The sequence below is a fragment of the Caretta caretta genome, chromosome 16 (genome assembly GCF_965140235.1).
Source record: "Caretta caretta isolate rCarCar2 chromosome 16, rCarCar1.hap1, whole genome shotgun sequence".
NCBI lineage: Eukaryota > Metazoa > Chordata > Testudines > Cheloniidae > Caretta > Caretta caretta.
The window spans coordinates 22,970,243-22,991,104 of NC_134221.1; the positions used below are offsets into that span (position 1 = coordinate 22,970,243).

At 38.4% G+C, this 20,862-nt stretch overlaps 1 protein-coding gene across 8 annotated transcripts in view; it reads right to left on the bottom strand.

Moving 5' to 3' along the window:
* The window catches only part of DENND1A (DENN domain containing 1A), a 421,003-nt gene that overhangs the window by 291,294 nt on the left and 108,847 nt on the right, over window positions 1–20,862 (bottom strand). For all 8 annotated transcript variants that reach the window (XM_048822735.2, XM_075120368.1, XM_075120369.1 and 5 more), the window contains exon 5: window positions 12,724–12,843. In XM_048822735.2, the coding sequence (XP_048678692.1) occupies window positions 12,724–12,843 (120 nt within the window). The remainder of the gene's footprint in view (window positions 1–12,723; window positions 12,844–20,862) is intronic.

Consider the following 20,862-nt stretch of genomic DNA (forward strand, 5'->3'; position numbering starts at 1 on the left):
ATTTGATTGCTACTTGATTATGGGAACTAGAGAGCTCTTATTTGCCAGCTCTAATTTAGAGTCTTGACCCTGCTTCCAAGGAGTTCAGTGAACTTATAATGCTTCCATGGATTTATAATCTAAGTGCCTATATTCACCACCAGACTGTACAGCACGAGGTACGCCTATAGTGCTATAAAATATTGGGCACATTTCCCCCCACATTTCAGAGTTCCACAGGTTTCCTTCTTGAATGGCTCGAGTGTTATTTGTGCAACCCATTTTGATTGGGGAATAGAGAAATGTCCTCACACAATTTCTCAGGGACAAAAAACCTCATCCAGGCTGCCACATTTACCCAAACACCTTCCAAAGCTACCTTGGCTTTCAAAAAAAATGCTTTTGTAATATCTGGCATGTCAAAGACATTTTGCAACTTAAATATAACAGAAGCTCAACAAAATCTAGATGGAGAAATTGCAGGTTACACTATAATGTAATAAGTAGCATATGAGTATACATAGTGATTCTAATCATCATGATTTTTAATGAATTTGGCTTCTACTACAACATACCACGAGAGAGCAACAGAAGATATTCATGATTTAAGCACTAACATCCCAAACTGCACAAACTCTAGTACCACCCTGGAAAATAAATGTAAACACAGTTAGATAAGACCCACATAATGATATCCAAAATGTACAGGTCTTGATATTGTACCATACCAAAAAGACGAACATCAGAGATTGGATTAAAAATCATCAATATAGTGTATATTACACAGAACATACATTTCTATCGGAGAGATGTTAAAAATGTCCAGTTTTCGTCTTAAGTGAAATGGAAAACTTATTTAAAAACAACCACCACCCAACACATCAGCACCAAACTACATGACATTTTTATCTTGCACATTTTAGAACCAAGCATTTTTCATTATTTTTGTTAGTTATTGGTAATAAAGAGCTAGCTGAAAATACTGGGCTGAATAAATGGACTATGGAATATTTCCCAGCACACAAAACTGAGAACTCTATTTCAGAGGCGCTCTTTGAAACTGCACAGATTAAACCCCATAAATTACACCTTTAACCATAAATTTGTAACAATCTCTCTTTTGTATTAAAAGCAGCAAAATATTTTCAGGTAACATTTGATATCTTAAAATGCACTTTAGTAATATGTCAAATAGACTAAGAAATGTCATTTTTCTAATCTGAAGTGAACATGATAAGAGAATCTGTATTTTTATTTATTTATATAGTTTTATTTATATATGTAGTTTTATTTCTTTCATAGAGCATAAAATTCTCTTCAGAAAGTTTAAAAAATACTATTTTGCTTTAGCTTCTATTATTCATTATACTATCTTTACTACAAAGCCTGTTTTATATGTTTAAATATATGGTTGGTATATACCCAGTGGTGACCTTTAAACCTTCTGCCTCAAATATTTCACAATATATTTCACAAACAAGTCACTTACTTTAAAGATGAAATAATCAGAACAGAGAACAAACAGCCATTTGAAAAAGTTAGTTACTGTTTTTTTATTAATGAAGACCTTTTCAAAAACTAATAACCAGTTCCTCGTATCAAATGCTCGAAATATTTGAAAAGACAAAAGAGAAAAACACAAGGTTTGGAAAAAAAAAATCCCAAGTTACTAACTACATTGTGTAAACATGCTGAAAATAGGGCATTAAAATGCCTTCGTACTGAGTTATCAACGTTTTTTACATTCCTAAACCACAACTTTTTATTCCTTTACATTTTCAGACACAGCTATTCGAGCTGTTAAGATTCTCACATATTAGAACGTATAATGGTCAGAAGTACACAAACAAAAGCAGGTAAGATAAAAACCCCTACACATTGCATATAAAAAGTTGAGATGTTTCCCTGGAACAAGACACCACAAAATTTAAACTTCTGATGTTTAGTTGAGTACTTTAACCTCATATACTGAACAGTTAAACCCCTATACGGTCTGATATATTATTGATTCACGTACTCCTCCTGCTCTTTCAAACACTAGTTTACTTCAGCTGTAGCCTAACTGGAATTCTGTCACTTGCTGCAGTTTCTCTCATGAGTCTATAAGAGAGTTATATTTTCCTTACAAGCAGGCAATAAGCAAAGATTCCCATGCAACAAGGATCTCATACAAAACAAACATGGAGGATATTTATTTTTTATTTGCTTAACCCAATCTGACAGAGCATCAAGCACTAAACAATATTATGAGGCTCACATCACAGGTCAAAAGCACAACTAGTTTTGAACTATGCTGTGAATTAAGCTTGCTCCTGAGGTCAGTGCCTTCAGTCTACAGGCTGCACTCTTTGGAAAATTTGTCTGCATGCCCATGAATCCTTAAGATCACTACTCTACCCAGGCACTTTCTGCAATACCACCATAATCTTCTGGCACACAAACTTCCAACCCTTTGTTTTCCAATCTGCTCAGGTATTTTATTTTGGCACATTAATGCACAACTGACAGGAAAGGCTATTTGCGAAAGAAAGGTCACTATCATCATGCAACCATACATTTCAATTCATCTTTAGGATGGCACCCATGACGCTCTGCCTAGGACATTAGCTTAAGCAGGCAAGAAAATAAATAGAGAATCAAAATATTTTGGTGGAAACAGAATTGCAACCTAAGTGCTGTTGTCCCAGTCTTCCTCCCCACACCAAAAATGTGGAGGAGATTTGGTACTCATACAATATACATTCCTAGCTCTGGATAAGTGTTAAGCAGGGGCTTAAAAAGTAACTGTTTTTCAGTGAAAACTCCACTTTCTTTTGACAATGATCCCAGGCAACATACTGGAGTGGGTTATATGGGACTCGATTAATAAAGAATTAAGGGAGAGTAATATAATTAATGCCAATCAACACAGATTTAGGGAAAACAGACCCAGTCAAACAAACTAGATATCTTTTTTTATGAGATTACAAGTTTGGCTGATAAAGGTGATCGTGTTGATGTAATATACTTAAGGTGTGTGACTTGGTTCCACACAAGACTTTGATTAAAAACTAGAACAATACAAAATTAACATGGCACACATTAAATGGAATAAAAACTGGCTAACTGGTAGGTCTCAAAATGAAACTGTAAACAAAGAATCATCCACTGGGTGTGTTTTTTCTAGTGGGGTCCATAGGGATCAGTTCTTGGCTCTATGCTATTAAACATTTTCATCAAGCCCTTGGAAGAAAACATAAAATCATTGCTGATAAAGTTTGTAGATGGCACAAAAATTGGGGGAGTGGTAAATAATGAAGAGGACAGGTCACAAACAGAGTGATCTGAAGGATCTGGTAAGCTGGGTGCACGCAAACAATATGCATTTTAACATGACTAAATAGAAATATATAAATCTAGGAACAAAGAATATATGCTATAGGATGGGGGACTATTTTGGGAAGCAGTGACATTGAAAAAGATTTGGTGGTCGTTGTGGATAATAAGCTGAACATGAGCTCCCACGGCATCTCTGTGGCCAGTATATCTAATGCAATTATCCGTGGATGCATAAACAGGGGAATCTCAAATAAGAGTAGTGAGGTTATTTTGCCATTGTATTTGGCATTGGTGTGACCACTGCTGGAATACTGTGTCCAGTTGTGGGGTTCACAATTCAAGAAGGATGTTGACAAATTGGAGATGGTTCAGAGAAGAAGCACAAGAATAATTAAAGGATTAGAAACCATGCTTTATAGACTTAAGGAACTCAGTCAGGTTAGTTTAACAAACAGAAGATTAAGGAGTGAGTTGATTACAGTCCACAAGTACCTACACGGGGCACAAATATTTAATAATGGGCTCTTCGATCTTTCAAAGAAAGGTATGAAAATTCAATGGCTGGAAGTTGAAGCTGGATAGATTCAGACTGGATATCAGGTGCAAATTTTTTCATGGTGAGGGTAACTAACCACTGGAACAATCTACCAGCAGTCATGGTGGATTCTCCATCATTGGTAATTTTTAAATCAGGATATTCTCTAGGTATTATTCTGGGGAAGTTCTCTGGCCTGTGTTGTACAAAAGGTCAGACTAGATTATCACAATGGTCCCTTCTGGCCTTGAAATCTTTCAGTCTTTTGGTGCTTTGCAAACGAGTGCTATGTAACTTGCTATATGATTACAAGTCACACCCAAACAGTTAAAGTAGGAAGATTAAATTACAGCTGACGACCACTAAACACAACTGCATTGTTCAAATGATTATTTTAGATTCTTGACTGTCTCAAGGTAAGAAATCATACTTTGTATCAGTAGACCAAAACACACTTAGTCTCCAGGAAATTCACACTATCACACTGCATCAATGACACACTGACTCCAGTCTTACTTTTTGAGCATACCGATGACTAAAGGAAAAATGCATATTATGCCATGGTCCCAAATCTCAAGTTCAGAGAATACTAGGGCTGTCGATTAATTGTAGTTAACTCACGCGATTAACTCAACATAATTGTGATTAATCGCAGTTTTAATCGCGCTGTTAAACAATAAAATACCAATTGAAATTTATTAAATATTTTGGATGTTTTTCTACATTTTCATATATATTGTATTCTGTGTTGTAATTGAAATCAAAGTGTATATTATTTTTATTACAAATATTTGCACTGTAAAAATGATAAACAAAAGAAACAGTATTTTTCAATTTACCTCATACAAGTACTGTAGTGCAATGTCTCTGAAATGAAAATGCAATTTACAAATGTAGATTTTTTTTTGTTACCTAACTGCACTCAAAAACAAAACAATGCAAAACTTCAGAGCCTACTAGTCCACTCAGGCCTACTTCTTGTTCAGCCAATCACTAAGACAAACAAGTTTGTTTACATTTACAGGGCATAATGCTGCCTGCTTATTATTTAAAATGTGAGAACAGGCATTTGCGTGGCACTTTTGTAGCCAGCATTTCAAGGTATTTAAGTGCCAGTTATGCTAAACATTCCTATGCCCCTTCATGCTTCGGCCACCATTCCAGAGGACATGCTTCCATGCTGATGATGCTCATTACAAAATGTGTTAATTAAATTTGTGACTGAACTCCTGGAGGGAGAACTGTATGTCTCTGGCTCTATTTTACCTCCATTCTGCCATATATTTCAGGTTATAGTCGTCTCAGATGATGATCCAGCACATGTTGTTCATTTTAAGAACACTTTCACTGCAGATTTCACAAAATGCAAAGAAGGTACCAATGTGAGACTTCTACAGATAACTACAGCACTTGACCCAAGGTTTAAGAATCTCAAGTGGCTTCCAAAATCTGAGAGGGACGAGATGTGGAGCATGCTTTCAGAAGTCTTAAAAAAGCAATGCGGAAACTACAGAACCCAAACCACCAAAAAAGAAAATCAACCTTCTGCTGGTGGCATCTGACTCAGATGATGAAAATGAACATGCGTTGGTCCGCACTGCTTTGGATTGTTATTAAGCAGAACCCGTAATCAGCATGTATGCATGTCCCCTGGAATGGCGGTTGAAGCATGAAGGGACATATAAATCTTTAGTGCATCTGGCACATAAATATCTTGCACTGCCGGCTACAACAGTGCCATGTGAATGCCTGTTCTCACTTTCAGGTGACATTGTAAAAAAAAAAGCAGGCAGCATTATCTCCTGTAAATGTAAACAAACTTGTTTGTCTGAGCTATTGGCTAAACAAGAAGTAGGACTTGCAAGTTCTAAAATATTACATAGTTTTATTTTTTTAATGCAGTTTTTTATTTTTTACATAATTCTACATTTGTAAGTTCAACTTTCATGATAAAGAGATTGCACTACAGTACTTGTATTAAGTGAATTGAAAAATACTATTTCTTTTGGTTTTTTACAATGCAAATACTTGGAATAAAAATAAATATAAAGTGAGCACTGTACACTTTGTATTCTGTGTTGTAATTGAAATCAATATATTTGAAAATGTAGAAAATATCCAAAAATATTTAAATAAATGGCATTCTATTATTGTTTAACAGTGCAATTAATCGCAATTAATTTTTTTAATCACTTAGCCCTCGAAAATACACTAGTAGGCTACAATACCAGCCTCCCAATCAGGAAAAGGCTATTAAATACACAGTGGAGGGAGATCAATTAGACAATTAAGTCATAAAACAGTAATAATGGGTGACTATCCACAACTGGGCAAGGATCAGACAATCAATTTTGACACCTTGAATAACTGCTTCTTAGAACAGCAAGTTCTAGATCACACAAAAGGAGATCTCTAACTTGGTCCTAAATATATTACACAGGAGTTGGTTGAAATATTACTTATAGTTCAGTCATTAAGCAACAGTGAACATAATATAATTAAATTCAACAGCCTGTGGGAGAGACTGCCCTAGAACTAGAGTTGTTATGAAATTTTTAAACTGAGGGAGCTACTTAAAGCAACAATATCAAAAGTGCGGAAATTAAGCTATGTAAATGTACCATAGTAGAGACAGAGAAAGTATGTATACTCTAAACAAAAAAGGAAGTAGAAAGGCAAAAAATAAGGCAATATGATTAAATGGCAAGGTTCAAGAGGTTACTTGAGCTAAGTCAATAGTGAAGAACAAATTGTGGCAGGTAAAATGTAAGATCAAAATTATGGTGGGTAAGTAGGAATGTGAAAAATAGCTACATATCTTAAACAAAAACAAAAAAGGAGAAATTATCAGAAGCAGGAAGACTGCAAGAAAATTGGTGGGTCCACTGCACTACTAGGAAGTAAAGGGAGAAAATGAGAGCAAGCACACTACGGAGAAGCCAAATGATTTGTCTCCACCACAGAGGGCACCTTTGGCTTGGTTCCCCTTCACTGGGGTTCTAAATATACTCTCAGACTCCTCTTGACTCCCTGCGTTTGGCTCCTCCCCAACAGCTTTCTTGTTACATGGTTCCAAGAGTTTCATAAGATATTATTTCTACCACTGAGATTTCACCAATAGATGTTTACCTCATCTCTTAATGCAACTGCAATTGACAGGAAGCAGCAACAAAGTCAGAAAAAATGATGACACTTTCCAGTCTCTTCCTCTCCTTGTTGAGGCATCCATAGCACAGAAAAACAAGAAAAGCAGACCTCCCCAAAACAGGGGGGAGGGCACAAGAGTACCCAAACAAACCCCATCAACAAATCCCAGGACAAATCTGGAAACAAACCCCATTAACAAATCCCAGAACAAATCTGGAGAGGACATTCCCAATTGAAAAAAGCTCTGATAAGGGATGGAAGTCAAGCAACCATTTTCCTATTTCTTTACCATCAATATACTCTAATTTAGAATTACCAATCCTCTCTGCATCCCATATAAAACAAGGAAGCAGACAGTTTGTACAGAAATTATGACTTGCTTACAAAACCACTTCAGTACAATACTTCCATGATAGTCCTGATGTAAAGTTTGATTCATGTCAACAGAGAACTAACGGAAACAAAATGTTACTCAACTTGTTAACTGCACATCCTCAGTAGATTTATTTATTTTATGATGTGGGGTCAAATCTTGAGGCTCTTAATCAGCTTTTACTTAGTCCTTTATCAAGGAAAATTGGCATTGAAATTAGTGGAGTTCTTCCTTATGAAGCACTAAAGAAAAACTGAGAACCCCAGGATTTGGCCCTTAGTTATCAAAACTTATATTCTCCCTAAAAATGCGGAATGGGTATAAATCAAAAACTGTATTTCAAATTTATAAAGAGCTGATATTGAGCAGTTACATCCATAGTCTGACGTAACCTGAAGCTGTTACAATCCGACAGTGATTTTATTGTGGATTTTAAAAATCCACCATTTCACTGTTCAGAGCCTCAAAAAACTCAACACAGAGGTTGCATGAATGACATGAACCATGTTTTACGCTATAGTGTACCCTCTGCTGACTCTAGTGCAGAAGTTAATACTATTCCCAGAGCTGTGCTAAAAATACTCATCAGTAATCCTGGTACAAAAAAATTAAATAACGTTAGTCTCAAGATTAGTTCAAAAAATGGTGGAAGGAAAAGGAGATGGATTTCAGGGGAGAGACAAAGTCAGTGTCTTAAATAAAGAAGGAAAGTGAGCAGGGCATGAAGTTTAAGCTTAAAGTTAAACTTACAAATGAGAAAATTAAGAAATCACAACTATATAAACAGTAATGGACAGTCCCTTTATTTGTCAGGAACAGGACAAATGCTGGAAGTGTGTACAAATTAACAAGAGTAAATCTGTCAGATTAATGTTTATTGTAACAAAAGGCTAAAAAAAGAGTTACTTTTTCGTAACTGGTGTTCTTCGAGATGTGTTGCTCACATCCATTCCTTTATAGGCGACTCCCAAGCAGTACCACCAGAGGTGGGTAGGAATTCATGGACCTGTCGATTGCAACACAGCTCTGCCAAATCCAGCGTCATCTCTTGCTTGCTGGGTGATGGCATAGTGCGTCGTGAATGTGTGTACCGAAGACCACGTCGCGGCCCTTCAGATGTCCTGGATAGGGACATGCGCCAAGAAGGCCACCGAGGATGCTGGAGCCCTAGTTGAGTGGGCCTTCACTATAGGTGGCAGCTCGGCTTGAGCCAACTCGTCACAGGTCCAGACGCAGGTGGTGATCCAATTTGAGATCCTCTATGAGGACACCGAGAGGCCCTTCATCTCATCTGCTGTCATAATAAAGAGCTGGGTCGACCTGTCAGATCCTCCACCCATGACAGGAGAAAGGTACCTGTGAGGGAACCCCTGCCAAAGCCTTGGAGACAGCAGTACTGATGACACTTCTTGTTCTGTCTGGTGGTGAACAGGTCCACTTAGGAGCCCCCAACTTCTGGAAGAGTGCCTGGACAACCTCCAAGTGGAGCATGGTGAGAGAAAAAGGTCCTGCTGAGGCGATCCGCCAGCGTGTTCCAGACGCCAAAGAGATGCAAAGCTTCCACGTGGATCACATGCTGGATGCAAAAGTCCCACAGGCGGAGGGCTTCCTGACAGAGGGCCGACAAACTTGCTCCCCTGCCTGTTGACATAGAACATTGAGGCCATGATATCCATCAACACCTGCAATACTCGACTGGACAACTGTGGCAGGAAGACACCGCAGGCTAGGTGGGTGGCCCTGAGCTTCCTGACGTTTATATGGAACACCAACTCCTCTGGAGACCATGTCCCTTGGGGCCGCAGCATACTGAGATGTGCTTCCCAACCGAGGCAGGAGGTATCCGATATGTCCCACTCCTTTTTGGTCCAAGGTTTAAAATGTTTACAAATGTGACACTTGTTGCTAATGTGGGTTTCCCCCAAGCACTTCAAATAGCTCCTATGGGGGTCACTAACTGGCATAGGTTTTCTGCAACAGTCACAGGGTTTGAAGCCCGGGGACCAGGCATGCCCCATCCCTAGGCTAAGTCTACCTTCAGAGACTACCAACTAACACTAAACTACACTAAGGGAACTAAAAACTAACTAAAAATAACTTTCAACAACGATATACAACAAAGTTCACAACAAGCGGTTGAGACGCAAGGAGAAGTTCCAGCACTGTCACTGGCATTAAGAAGGAACTGAGGGTGGGGGGAGCCAGCAGGGACTCTTACACAGCAGGATATGTGCACCACTCTGGAGGGTCCCAGAGCCGGTCCCCTATGGATACCACGGAGTGAAAAACTTCCGGCATGACAATGCAATGGACATGAGTAAACACTTAAACTGTATCCATGCTGACAACAAATTTCCAGCTAGCGCTGCTAAAAAAGCCAAGCGAGTCATTCTCCAAAATGGAATCTTCTTCCCATCAATAGCAATGCTGCTGAATAGTGTGCTGCTATACATTATGCTAACTGTAGATCAGAACAAGAACCGTTATTTAAACTGATAGCTCTTCCTCCAAAACAAACTATATGACTGATGCTAGTGACTCCTTTAATGGAATTAAGTTTTTATTTTAAAGAACTATTAAGTAGCTTTAGATGAAAATAATTAAAAACCACATATCCCTGTGTAGGTGTTCAATATACAATATCTGCCATTTAAAACCCGCTCCCTCGTGTGAAGTGGGAAGAAGCCCGGCCCTATATTATAACTCAGGCTCGCATTAAAACAATGAATGCTCTCTGTATTCAGTAAGCACATGTACTTTAACGAACATCATAGTCCTCTTGCAGAGAGAAAATTGCAAATGTGGGCACAAGGAGGCCATTCTAACCTCATTCATTGACTTCCAAGTTAGTGTAACTGGTTTATCACTGAGTAAGTCATTAACCCACGTTTATCATTGAAAGTGTTACTGACTGGTGGAGAAGCAGCGCAACATTCCACCATATGGCAGCGCACAAGGAGGAGTGCAACTCCAAGATTCCAACCATCTGAGCTTGCCGAGGCTGAAAGTTTTCTGATGAGGGAGTGACTTGTCTGAGAAGATTACTTAGCTGACATTCAGGGTTCTGTACAGAATCACTCTGGGGAGAGGAAGTTGCTAAACAACTATTCCAGAAGGGGTAGGGACAAAACATGCTGAGGACTATGGGGGTTTGTAGAAAAAACCACCACCACCACACAAGGGGACAGAAAGTACAGACTAGCTAGCAGATGTAATTTCCAAAGGACATTGGAAGGTTTAATGTTAGCAACACGCTTTGTGGCACTGGAAAGAAAGACACTGAACTGGGGAAGAATTGCTTTATACAATTTTTCAGTATCTTCTGAACAAGACAGTAAACATTAGCTGTTTTAGTTAATCCCTATCTTGAATTTTTCTTACCAGTTTATGCTAAATAAAAATATGTTTAAAATCCTCAGCATGACGGACCAACAGAAATGAGGCCTATTGGCCCAGTTCATCCCCTCTTCTAACTCTTCAGATCTTTTTCTGTGAGTGGACGCATGAGGCACCAGCCTATTATCTCTTCTTTCCCCTCTGCCTCTTCTCCACGCATTCACTTAGGGAGCAGGCAACAAAAAAACCCTTGTCCAGGAGAGATAGAAGAGATTTCACACTCATCCAGACATTTTTGCCTGCTTTCCCCCTTTAATTTTTCATTAAATAGCAAAGTTATCAGGGAGTGACCAGGGAGTTACCATGAGAAAGCATATCAGTGCCTCAATTCTTTAGGATAATGGCTCCAGAAAATGCCTCAGCAAGTACTTCCATCTCCAATGTGTACTCCACATAGTTGGATTAGTATTGCCCTCCAGTTGCTCAAGTAGAGAGCTTTGAACTATGAGGGAATGAAGTCTTCAAGTCACTTGGTCAGATATGCAATGGGAAGTAATACTCTCCCTCCTGTCCAGTCTCACTTACGGAAACCAAGCAGTGACTTTCTTCTCCAGCCATCTCAGACTTCTTAGGAAAGGTCTGTCTGATTAACCACAGCTGGCATAGTGCAAAAGAGAGGTGAGAAAACACACATTTTGTGGACTTTTCCTATCTTTTGACCATTCAAGTTCCTTCTGTACTAAACATAAATAGAAGAAAGATTTCTAAGTTATATACAGGCAGCACAAATTCTGCTCCCAGGCACTCATGCAACCACAATGCTACAATGGGATTACATGTAACCAAAGGCAGAATTTAACCCTGTATCTGCTGCTTTCACCTTGTTCTTCATACATTTCTCCCTGAAAGTCTCCTTTATAATCATGGTTTGCCTTTTTTTTATTTTATTTTATTTTTTTTAATAGCAGTGGGTCCCACTGTACTATTGCCAGTATACAATGCTGGGGAACTTGGGTCAGCGATAATAGTTTCTGTTCTTGCAATGGGTTCTCTTAGCAATATGTCACCACAAAGAGTCCCTGTGTAATAGGATGGAATGGAGGTGGTGGGGAACCACCCCTGCTTTTTCCTGGACTGACAAGTGGTAACTAGGGCATTTGGCTTTTTGTTTCTTAGGGTTAAATCAGTACAGTCTTTACCTGGGCTTTATCAAGAGGCACTTCCCCTGGCTCGCTTTGCTTCTCCATGAGCCTCTTTCTCCTAATAGAAAGAGACAGGAGGCAGGCCACTGCTACACCTAGGTAACAGAGGCTGACAGGGAGCAGTGTGCATAGCTTTATTTCCCCAACAGGAGGTTCTCAGCAGGAGCCTGGCAAACAATAGATCTGAAATCTGATTTTCGTCTTTTTTTTTTTTTTTGGTAGCAAAAGGAAATAGAAAACTAAGCAAAGGTTGCCCCAGAGCATACCGGCCTGGAGTCACGAGGAACTATTTTGATACAGCTCCAGTCCTCTCACTTTCTATGTGAAGCACATTGTTTCTATCTCCGAGTAGCAGTATTTATAATCAGGTTAGATTGCATTCACACATCCATCAACAGAAAGGAGTGAGGCTATAATTACAGAGCCTTAGGATAGGTACAGCATCAGCAAGATATTCTCTCAGTTACCAACAAACGCTTTATTAATAAAACTTGCATATACAAATGTCCATGAAATGTCTTAACAGGATCAATTGTGACAGCTAAAGATAACGGTTGCCATCATGCTATGCTGTGTCAAATTACTGCATCGAGATGTTAATTTTTTCCACATTGTTAACTTAAGTACATTGACTACAAATAAATCTAATTATCATCAGAGGAACCCAAAGTGCAAGAATATTTTGCACCATTTCTCCAGAAGTGCAGTGACTTTTTGAGGACCAGATAGGAAAATAATTCTGAACAGCTGGAAAATATAATTGCAGTATAACAAAGCAAAGGCCAACATTGTTTCTCAGAGCTAGCCAATAGCCAGACCACAACCAGACTTACCTTAAGATACAGAAGCAACTTTTGGCCCCAGAAGATAAGCGACAGAATCCAAATCTCTGTTTGCTGTCAATGTCTGTGAGCACAAATGTAAAGTTCTGGCCAACTTGGCTAACTGTAAGGCTAGAAATAAAGACAACAAAAGGAAAAATTAATTTCATCTTATTCAATGTTAGAAGTATCTAATCAGAGTAAGTCATTGAACCTCATTTCCTCTCTCTGCAGAGCTTCTTTGGAAATTAACTTTGAGCATTTACACTCTTTACAAATGCAAGTTTGAATCCATCTCTTGGGTTTTTTGGAGATGTGGAACAGTAGTGGAAGAATTTCCTATGTCTTTAAAACAAACAATAACATGGCCGTTGATTAGAGTCAATACAATACACAGCACCAACTAAACTCACATCCACTCTCAGTGCAAAACATTTCTATATCATTCTTCATTCAAGGGATTGTTTTGCTTTAAATTCAAATAGTATTTGGTGACATTATGGCTTTGTATAGTATACTGATTGATTCATTTTATATTTCTCTGTTTTCCAATTAGGCTGGGAATGAGCACAGCACTACCCCTCTAAAATGTATGGCTTATGAAGGCCTCACAGATGATTTCCCCCATTTCTCTATGCAGCTATGCAATTTCTACTACAAGGCAGTATTGGCTAAAGTGGGAAACTAACAGCAGCACAGTAAGATAAAGGTAAATAAAACTTCTGTAACAAAGTTAGTATCTTATTTTGATTGTCTGCCTCAAAACATGAAAATCTTTAAATATACCTCCACAGCTGGTACTGTGGCTAAGCAGATGCTGAACTGATGCTAGTGCATCACTACAGTGACTTTTAAACCCCTATAGACAGTATAGTTTGTATCTGATTTTCAAGATTATAATCCAATTCCACTCTACAGCAAAATGCTTATTTGCCTCTTCTAAAAGTGTGCCCAAACAACGCAACAACATTGTTTAAAGATGATGGCTCTCTGCCACACCAGAGTGGAAAGCATCACTATAGGAATATCCGCTCAGACTTGCAAAACATAGCTTTTCATTCTGTAAGAACACAGAAAAAAGCAATGCACCAAAAAGATAGAAGTAGGGTGCCGAAGTATTTTTAACACTATAAATCATAAAGGATATTACTGCTTGCAGTTTGAGGTCTAGAACACATTTCTAAAAAATATCGGCTCTCTCTAAGGTGCATATAAAATAGAACCTTTTTTTAAAAAAGGCATATTTCCAAAATGAAATGCATAAACCATTTCATTTAGGGAGATATGGGATTTCTTTAAACATTATCACATTTCTGTCTAAATCTCACCTAATACAGAAATGCATAGATACCATGCTGGTAGGGGATATAAAAACCCTAAAATTAACAGACAGTAGGGCTGATTCACCATCAGGTCATCCCAGTTTTGCATTGGTGTAACTCCAGTGCTTAAAATAAAACTGGAGTAATACAGTGTTGAAACCAGGACCAATATGTTTGTTTACTGGAGGCTTTATTTAATTTGGATTAGGGATTCATTTGAGAACTAGTGTTGGTATGAGTTAGATTTTAATACAACTACAATTAACTATAAAATATTTACTGTTCAAATTACGCTCCAGTTTAAAGCATACTATAAACACTGACAACTGAATAGCATTTGCACATGAAGCTATGAAGTATATTAACGCCATCTTGATGATCAAAGGGGAATAAAAGGAAAATTACTGTTAAGTTCAGGCTCACTCAACAGATACAGTTACAAACCTTAAACCAGTCAGAAATATCCTACTCTAAAAGTCTATTCTGAAATCTACAGCGCTATCTACAATGCCATCAATGAACATGTATGTGACCTGGTACATTCACACGGTGCCCAGTGAAAACCAACAACTAGATAGACTTTCAATAAAGAAAGAGCCTTAGGATATAGGACAATAAATTCTACTACCAAATTTAAAAGGGAAAAACCTCTCTGTGTAGTCAAAAGGAGGAAGGAAAAAATGCTGAAGGGAAGCACAAAACGAAGCACCAAAACAGACACATACTCTACTTCTCCAAATTTGAAGGTGAACAAAGGCTATAGCTACACTGGCACTTTACAGCGCTGCAACTTTCTCGCTCAGGGGTGTGAAAAAAACACCCCCCGAGCGCAGCAAGTTACAGCGCCGTAAAGCACCAGTGTAAACAGTGCCCCAGCGCTGGAAGCCGCGCTCCCAGTGCTCTAAGCTAATCCCCTCGTGGAGGTCGAGTACCAGGAGCACACGACCACACTCGCACTTCAGAGCGCTGCCACGGCAGCGCTTTGAAGTTTAAAGTGTAGCCATGCCCAAAGACTCAATTCAAAAGCAATTCAACAGCTGAGAATTTAGTGTAAGTATTGCTATCCTATCCCCCATGCTAACATCCAAGAGAACAAACACTCCTATAAACTGCAAAGGACTACCGGGGACTACCACAAGCTCCACTCTTATTGGTGTTATGTTTTATCTGTAAAGTTTGGGTATAATGTTACTACAGTAATTTAATACTATGTTTTAAAAGAAGATTATATGCTTAATTTTAACAAATTTGAAAGCCAAGGGTATATGAGAAATAGAATTTAAACTCACAGTTAAAATTATGGAAAAGAGAGGAAGCAGTCCTCATCTATGGAAGGGAGGAACTTGTTTATTAAAAGACAAGTTAGCAGAGAAAGCATAGGTAATAAGCTTAAGCATCATGGGGTACTATCTTTTTAATCAAACCTTGATTTAGATAATGCTTGGTGAATGGGCAGGTTATTTGTATTTCAGTAGTGTGCAAAGAAACCATTTTGGAACATGCAATTTTTTAAAATGTGTATATTTAAAAGATCACTTTGGAATTCACAAGCCATGTGCCAATGGTTATTGAACATTTTACCTCCCTCTATCTCTTTTTAGATTACAGGCTCTCTGATAAGACTACTGAGGACGTGAGGGAGATTCCCAAACCTGAGCCATTCTTTTTAGGTGACAAATCTGAGGAACTGTGCCAGATTGAGGTGTCATTAAAGGAGATTTTGGAACAAATTGATAAACTAAACAGTAATAAGTCACCAAGACCAGATTCACCTGAGAGTTCCAAAGAAACTCAATAGTGAAACTGCAGAACTAACAACTGTAGTCTGTAACCTATCATTTAAATCAGCTTCTGTTCCAAATGATAGGTTTCAGAGTAACAGCCGTGTTAGTCTGTATTCGCAAAAAGAAAAGGAAAAGGAGTACTTGTGGCACCTTAGAGACTAACCAATTTATTTGAGCATAAGCTTTCGTGAGCTACAGCTCACTTCATTGTATGCATCCGATGAAGTGAGCTATAGCTCATGAAAGCTTATGCTCAAATAAATTGGTTAGTCTCTAAGGTGCCACAAGTACTCCTTTTCCTTTTCTTTTTGTTCCAAATGATGTTATATGGAAAAAGGCCTGTTTAATTCCCAAGACAAAGTACCACAAATCTCCCCTCTCCACCTGCTTACGTGTATATTCTAAAAAGATTTTTAAATGTGACAGACCCAGGCCAGAGGGGTACAGGAGTCTGGTAGAAGGCAAATATACTGGCCACTGGATGAATAGTTTTCTGTTCCCTGAGTGACCAGAGCAGGGGCTGCGCTAGAGCAATCACGAACCTGCTAGAACCAATTAAGATAGGCAAGCTAATTAAGACACCTGGAGCCAATTAAGAACATACTAGAATCAATTATGGCAGGCAGACTAATCAGGATACCTGTTTTAAAAAGGACCTCTCATCAGTTAGTGGAGGGCATGCAAGGAACAGGGAGTGAGAAGGCGTGCTGCTGGAGGACCGAGGAGTACAAGTGTGATCAGGCTTCAGGAGGAAGATCCTGTGGTGAGGATAAAGAAGGTGCTGGAGGGAGGCCATGAGGAAGTAGCCCAGGGAGTTGTAGCTGTCACGCAGCTGTTTCAGGAGATGTAGGCAGCTACTATCCACAGGGTCCTGGGCTGGGTCCTGGACTGGAACCCGGTGTAGAGGGCAGGCCCGGGTTCTCCCCATTCCCCCAACTCCTGATCGGACACAGGAGGAGTTGACCTGGTCTGTGAGCAAGACCAGAAGGGAAGGTCTAATTTGGAAAGGGATCTGGCCTGTCCCCAACCCACTTCGTGGGACAACAGAGACTGTGGAGATTGTTCTCCATTTCCCCCATGCTGGCCAGTGATCAGGTTAGCTGAGTGTACAGCAGGTTTAGCAAAAGCAGCCAAACTGAGGGCTGCCATGAAGCTCTGAGGTGAGCAAATCTGTCAAAAAGCGCAGTACCCACCAAGGTAGAGGAGGAACTTTGTCACATAAAGTAACCACAGACAGATGTATCCCTGATTCCAGAGAGCAGATTCAGACTGATCCAAGTTTAACTGGACTGGGCATGACCATCTCCAGTAGTTGGAGAATAGCCATAGAAGAGGTACTGGGCATAGAAGAGGTATTAGTATTATGCATTTTCCCACCTTTATATTTCACCCAAGCATTTACAAGGAAGTAATTTAGATAAGTCACCCTAGCATTTACAGGAAGTAATTTAACCCCAAGGGACAGATAACAGCATGGTGCCTTTAAGCCATTTCTTATATGGAAGATTTTCCTTTTAAAAACACCATTATGACCTCGGGGGGGGGGGGGGGGACATTTTAGTGGTTTCTCCTTCATTTGAGATGTCTCCTGTCTCTGTCATCCTGGTTTAATGCTCACTTCTGAGGTCCATTTGACAAGCAATTCAATCTGCCTGCCAGAATATTATTCTTCTGTGCACTGAAGTTTTCCTAACCTGGCAAGATTGAATCAGCTTCTCTTCCTACTTGCTGCAAGATACAGCGTTATTGAGTTTGTCCATTAGGATCATTATGTTTCCTTGACTTCAGATGCGTTCTCAGCTACAGTGTGGATAATATTGAATATTATCTATGCTATGAGTGTAATTTAGACATTATCAAATTAGATTGCACATCTCGAAGCCAGTGCAACTCAAAATGAACATTTCCAGCAGAAAGCTCTTGAGACTTCATGGCCTATAACCAATAACTTTTGCCTCACTCTTATTGTATGTATGAAAAAAGGCTATTAATGTTGAGTTTGATGGTTCCAAAGTTCTTCATATTCTTACAGATTCATGCTTTCAGGATAACTACGCTGCACTATTTTCTTCCTTTCCAGAGGGACTTCAAAGTTTTGAAGATGCTTCAAATTACTCAGTAGAAAATGGATGCTCCCGTATAAAGTGTGTTAGTGGCAATGGTGCAAATTTAGACGCCTCAATGTGTACTAAAGCCTTCACACACAAAATAAGGCAATTTTACAATTGGATGTTCATGATATACACTTCAAAGGCTTGTGATTAGCTTTAAAGTCTCAATGAATTATTTTCATCATCCTGAAGATGTGCTCTGTAAGAAGTTTGAACTGTCCTTTAGTTTTTGATATCCAGTTGTCTGAAATTGCTATGGCTAAATTAAAAGGACTTTGGAGAGACCAAGATGTTGCCTTTAGCAACTCCTTGGCTTCTATTTGTTGAAGAGGTAATACCAACAATAAACGCATAGTTGGAAGAACAGGACATCTGAAATGTTCCTGCTCTTGAGACCCATTCTCTAAACAGGTGTAGTATTACGAACCCAGAGGAAAAATTCGCTAGAATTTGCAAGTGTCTCATTCATTTTTAATGTGATCTCCACAAGTCAGATCTTAATGCGTAATACTTGCAGTCTATGAGTTTAAATGACAAGATTTGATCATGGCTATGACGTTCCCAGAGATAAGGTGTCCTTTACTGTAGAAAGAATTTTACCAGTGAATTATAATAGTGTACTTTGGGCCTGTGAGGTGGTGACTGAAAGGTTTACATCTTCTGATAATGAAGCATCTCTGATATCTTATGTCAGCATCTGTTCCTACCCATACAAAATCATACTATCTTTCTGGTGCTCTGGGAGAGTCTTGAACCACAGGATCACTGACATCCTATAGAGAACACTATAACTGCCTAGTTACTGAAAAATTTCTGACACTAAATATCTCCACTGTTACAGACAGAATCTAATACTACACCTACAACTAAGAAAATGGAAACCTAGCAACTGGAAACTATTTAAAAGACCTATAATGAAACAGGATTAATGTTTTTCTCGATTGCTTTGTCAGAAGAGCAACTTTTATTGCACAAAAACCAAAGAGTAAGAATGCGGATAACTGGAGATCTGATCAAATATACATTTCTTCAGGCATATACAGGAGGTTAAAATCCCTCTAACATTGAACTGAGGAGGAAATCACTTATAGAAGAAATATTTTCTTGACTTCAGATGCCAGACAAAGTATTTACTGAGAATATTGGGGGTGGAGGGATTGCACCAATAAATTCAGAAGTCATTTAATTATGTGGTCAGTTGTTCAATAATTTAATTTTTTATTTCAAATATAGTGTAATGTAAATGGATATAAAAGAGATCAGCTGTTGGATTACAGCAGTTGGAAACAGGTTTAATCTTATAGGTCTTGCCTATCTCCCTGCAAATTCCAGATATAGCCTTTCAGAGAGAACACTACATATTTATCTGATACTATACTTGATTGTAGCCAAAGTCCAGGAAAGCAACTTGCAACTGTGAATCAATAGTATCTTTTCATTTTTCTTTGGTAATTATAAACCTGTATTTAATATATTTGCGTTTCACTGATTAAATGTGTATTCTCTCTCTCATTTGTCATTGGCTGCTAAAGTGATTAGAGGTGCAGATTCCGCATGTGATTCATTCTTAAAAGTAAAGTTAACATTGTAAGTAGATACCACTTGTTCAGTGCCACTTGATATATTTTTGGGTTGGGGAAAGGGAAGAGATGTAGCAGTATACTTGTCACATCCTCAGTATATGAAGATTCCTAAATACAGTATGGAGTATTGGAAACCCATTGCCTGCGTCATTTAAAATTGGAGAAAATATTTAATATGTTGCTGGAGAACACTCTTTAACTGGTCTCAGAAAATCAATGTCTGCTTAAAGGTGTTTCTGATCTCCAATATCTATGATCTTAGGAGAGATAAGAGGGCACTCAGAGTGGGGCTCAACAGCTGAATCACATTTCAGCCAATCACAGATTCAGTTTCTGTTCTTGCCATTTGCACAAAATATATAAATTTTTAAATTTTTTCCCAAAAATTTTACATAATTGGCAAAGTGAGAAAACAAGGCACAATATGCCTAGGCTAGGATGGATTAGATTTTTATTTGTACGTGTCAATAAACATCAATTTCACCGTACACAGACAAACCAATGAAAATATATTTCCATCAATAATAATCAAAATGTTCATATAGGCAAAGTAAGAAAAATGCTGCTTGAGAACTTATTAGGGTTTGATTTAAGGATATTTACTTTCTATATTTTGACACATGATGCTGACAACTTGTGTCTTAACAGTTATAATCCTTTAATTTTTGAATCTCAACATCTACTGTCATTAAATAATTATTCGCAAAAAGAAAAGGAGTACTTGTGGCACCTTAGAGACTAACCAATTTATTTGAGCATGAGCTTTCGTGAGCGACAGCTCACTTCATCAGATGCATACCGTGGAAACTGCAGCAGACTTTATATATACACAGAGAATATGAAACAATACCTCCTCCCACCCCACTGTCCTGCTGGTAATAGCTTATCTAAAGTTGATCACTTTAGATAAGCTATTACCAGCAGGACAGTGGGGTGGGAGGAGGTATTGTTTCATATTCTCTGTGTATATATAAAGTCTGCTGCAGTTTCCACGGTATGCATCTGATGAAGTGAGCTGTCGCTCACGAAAGCTCATGCTCAAATAAATTGGTTAGTCTCTAAGGTGCCACAAGTACTCCTTTTCTTTTTGCGAATACAGACTAACACGGCTGTTCCTCTGAAACCTAAATAATTACTGTCTCACTCTCCCATTATTGAGCAATTGTGAAAATTTAAATACAAAAAGTGCTTAAAACACATAAATTTGCCCAATTGAAAAATTAAATTGATAAAAAAATTCATAAATTCTTTAAAATAAACATTGATATTACCCTGTCAAAATTATAAATAAAATCAAATTATACCAAACCTAAATATGCCTATGTAAAGTAGGCACAAATGTTTCTATTAA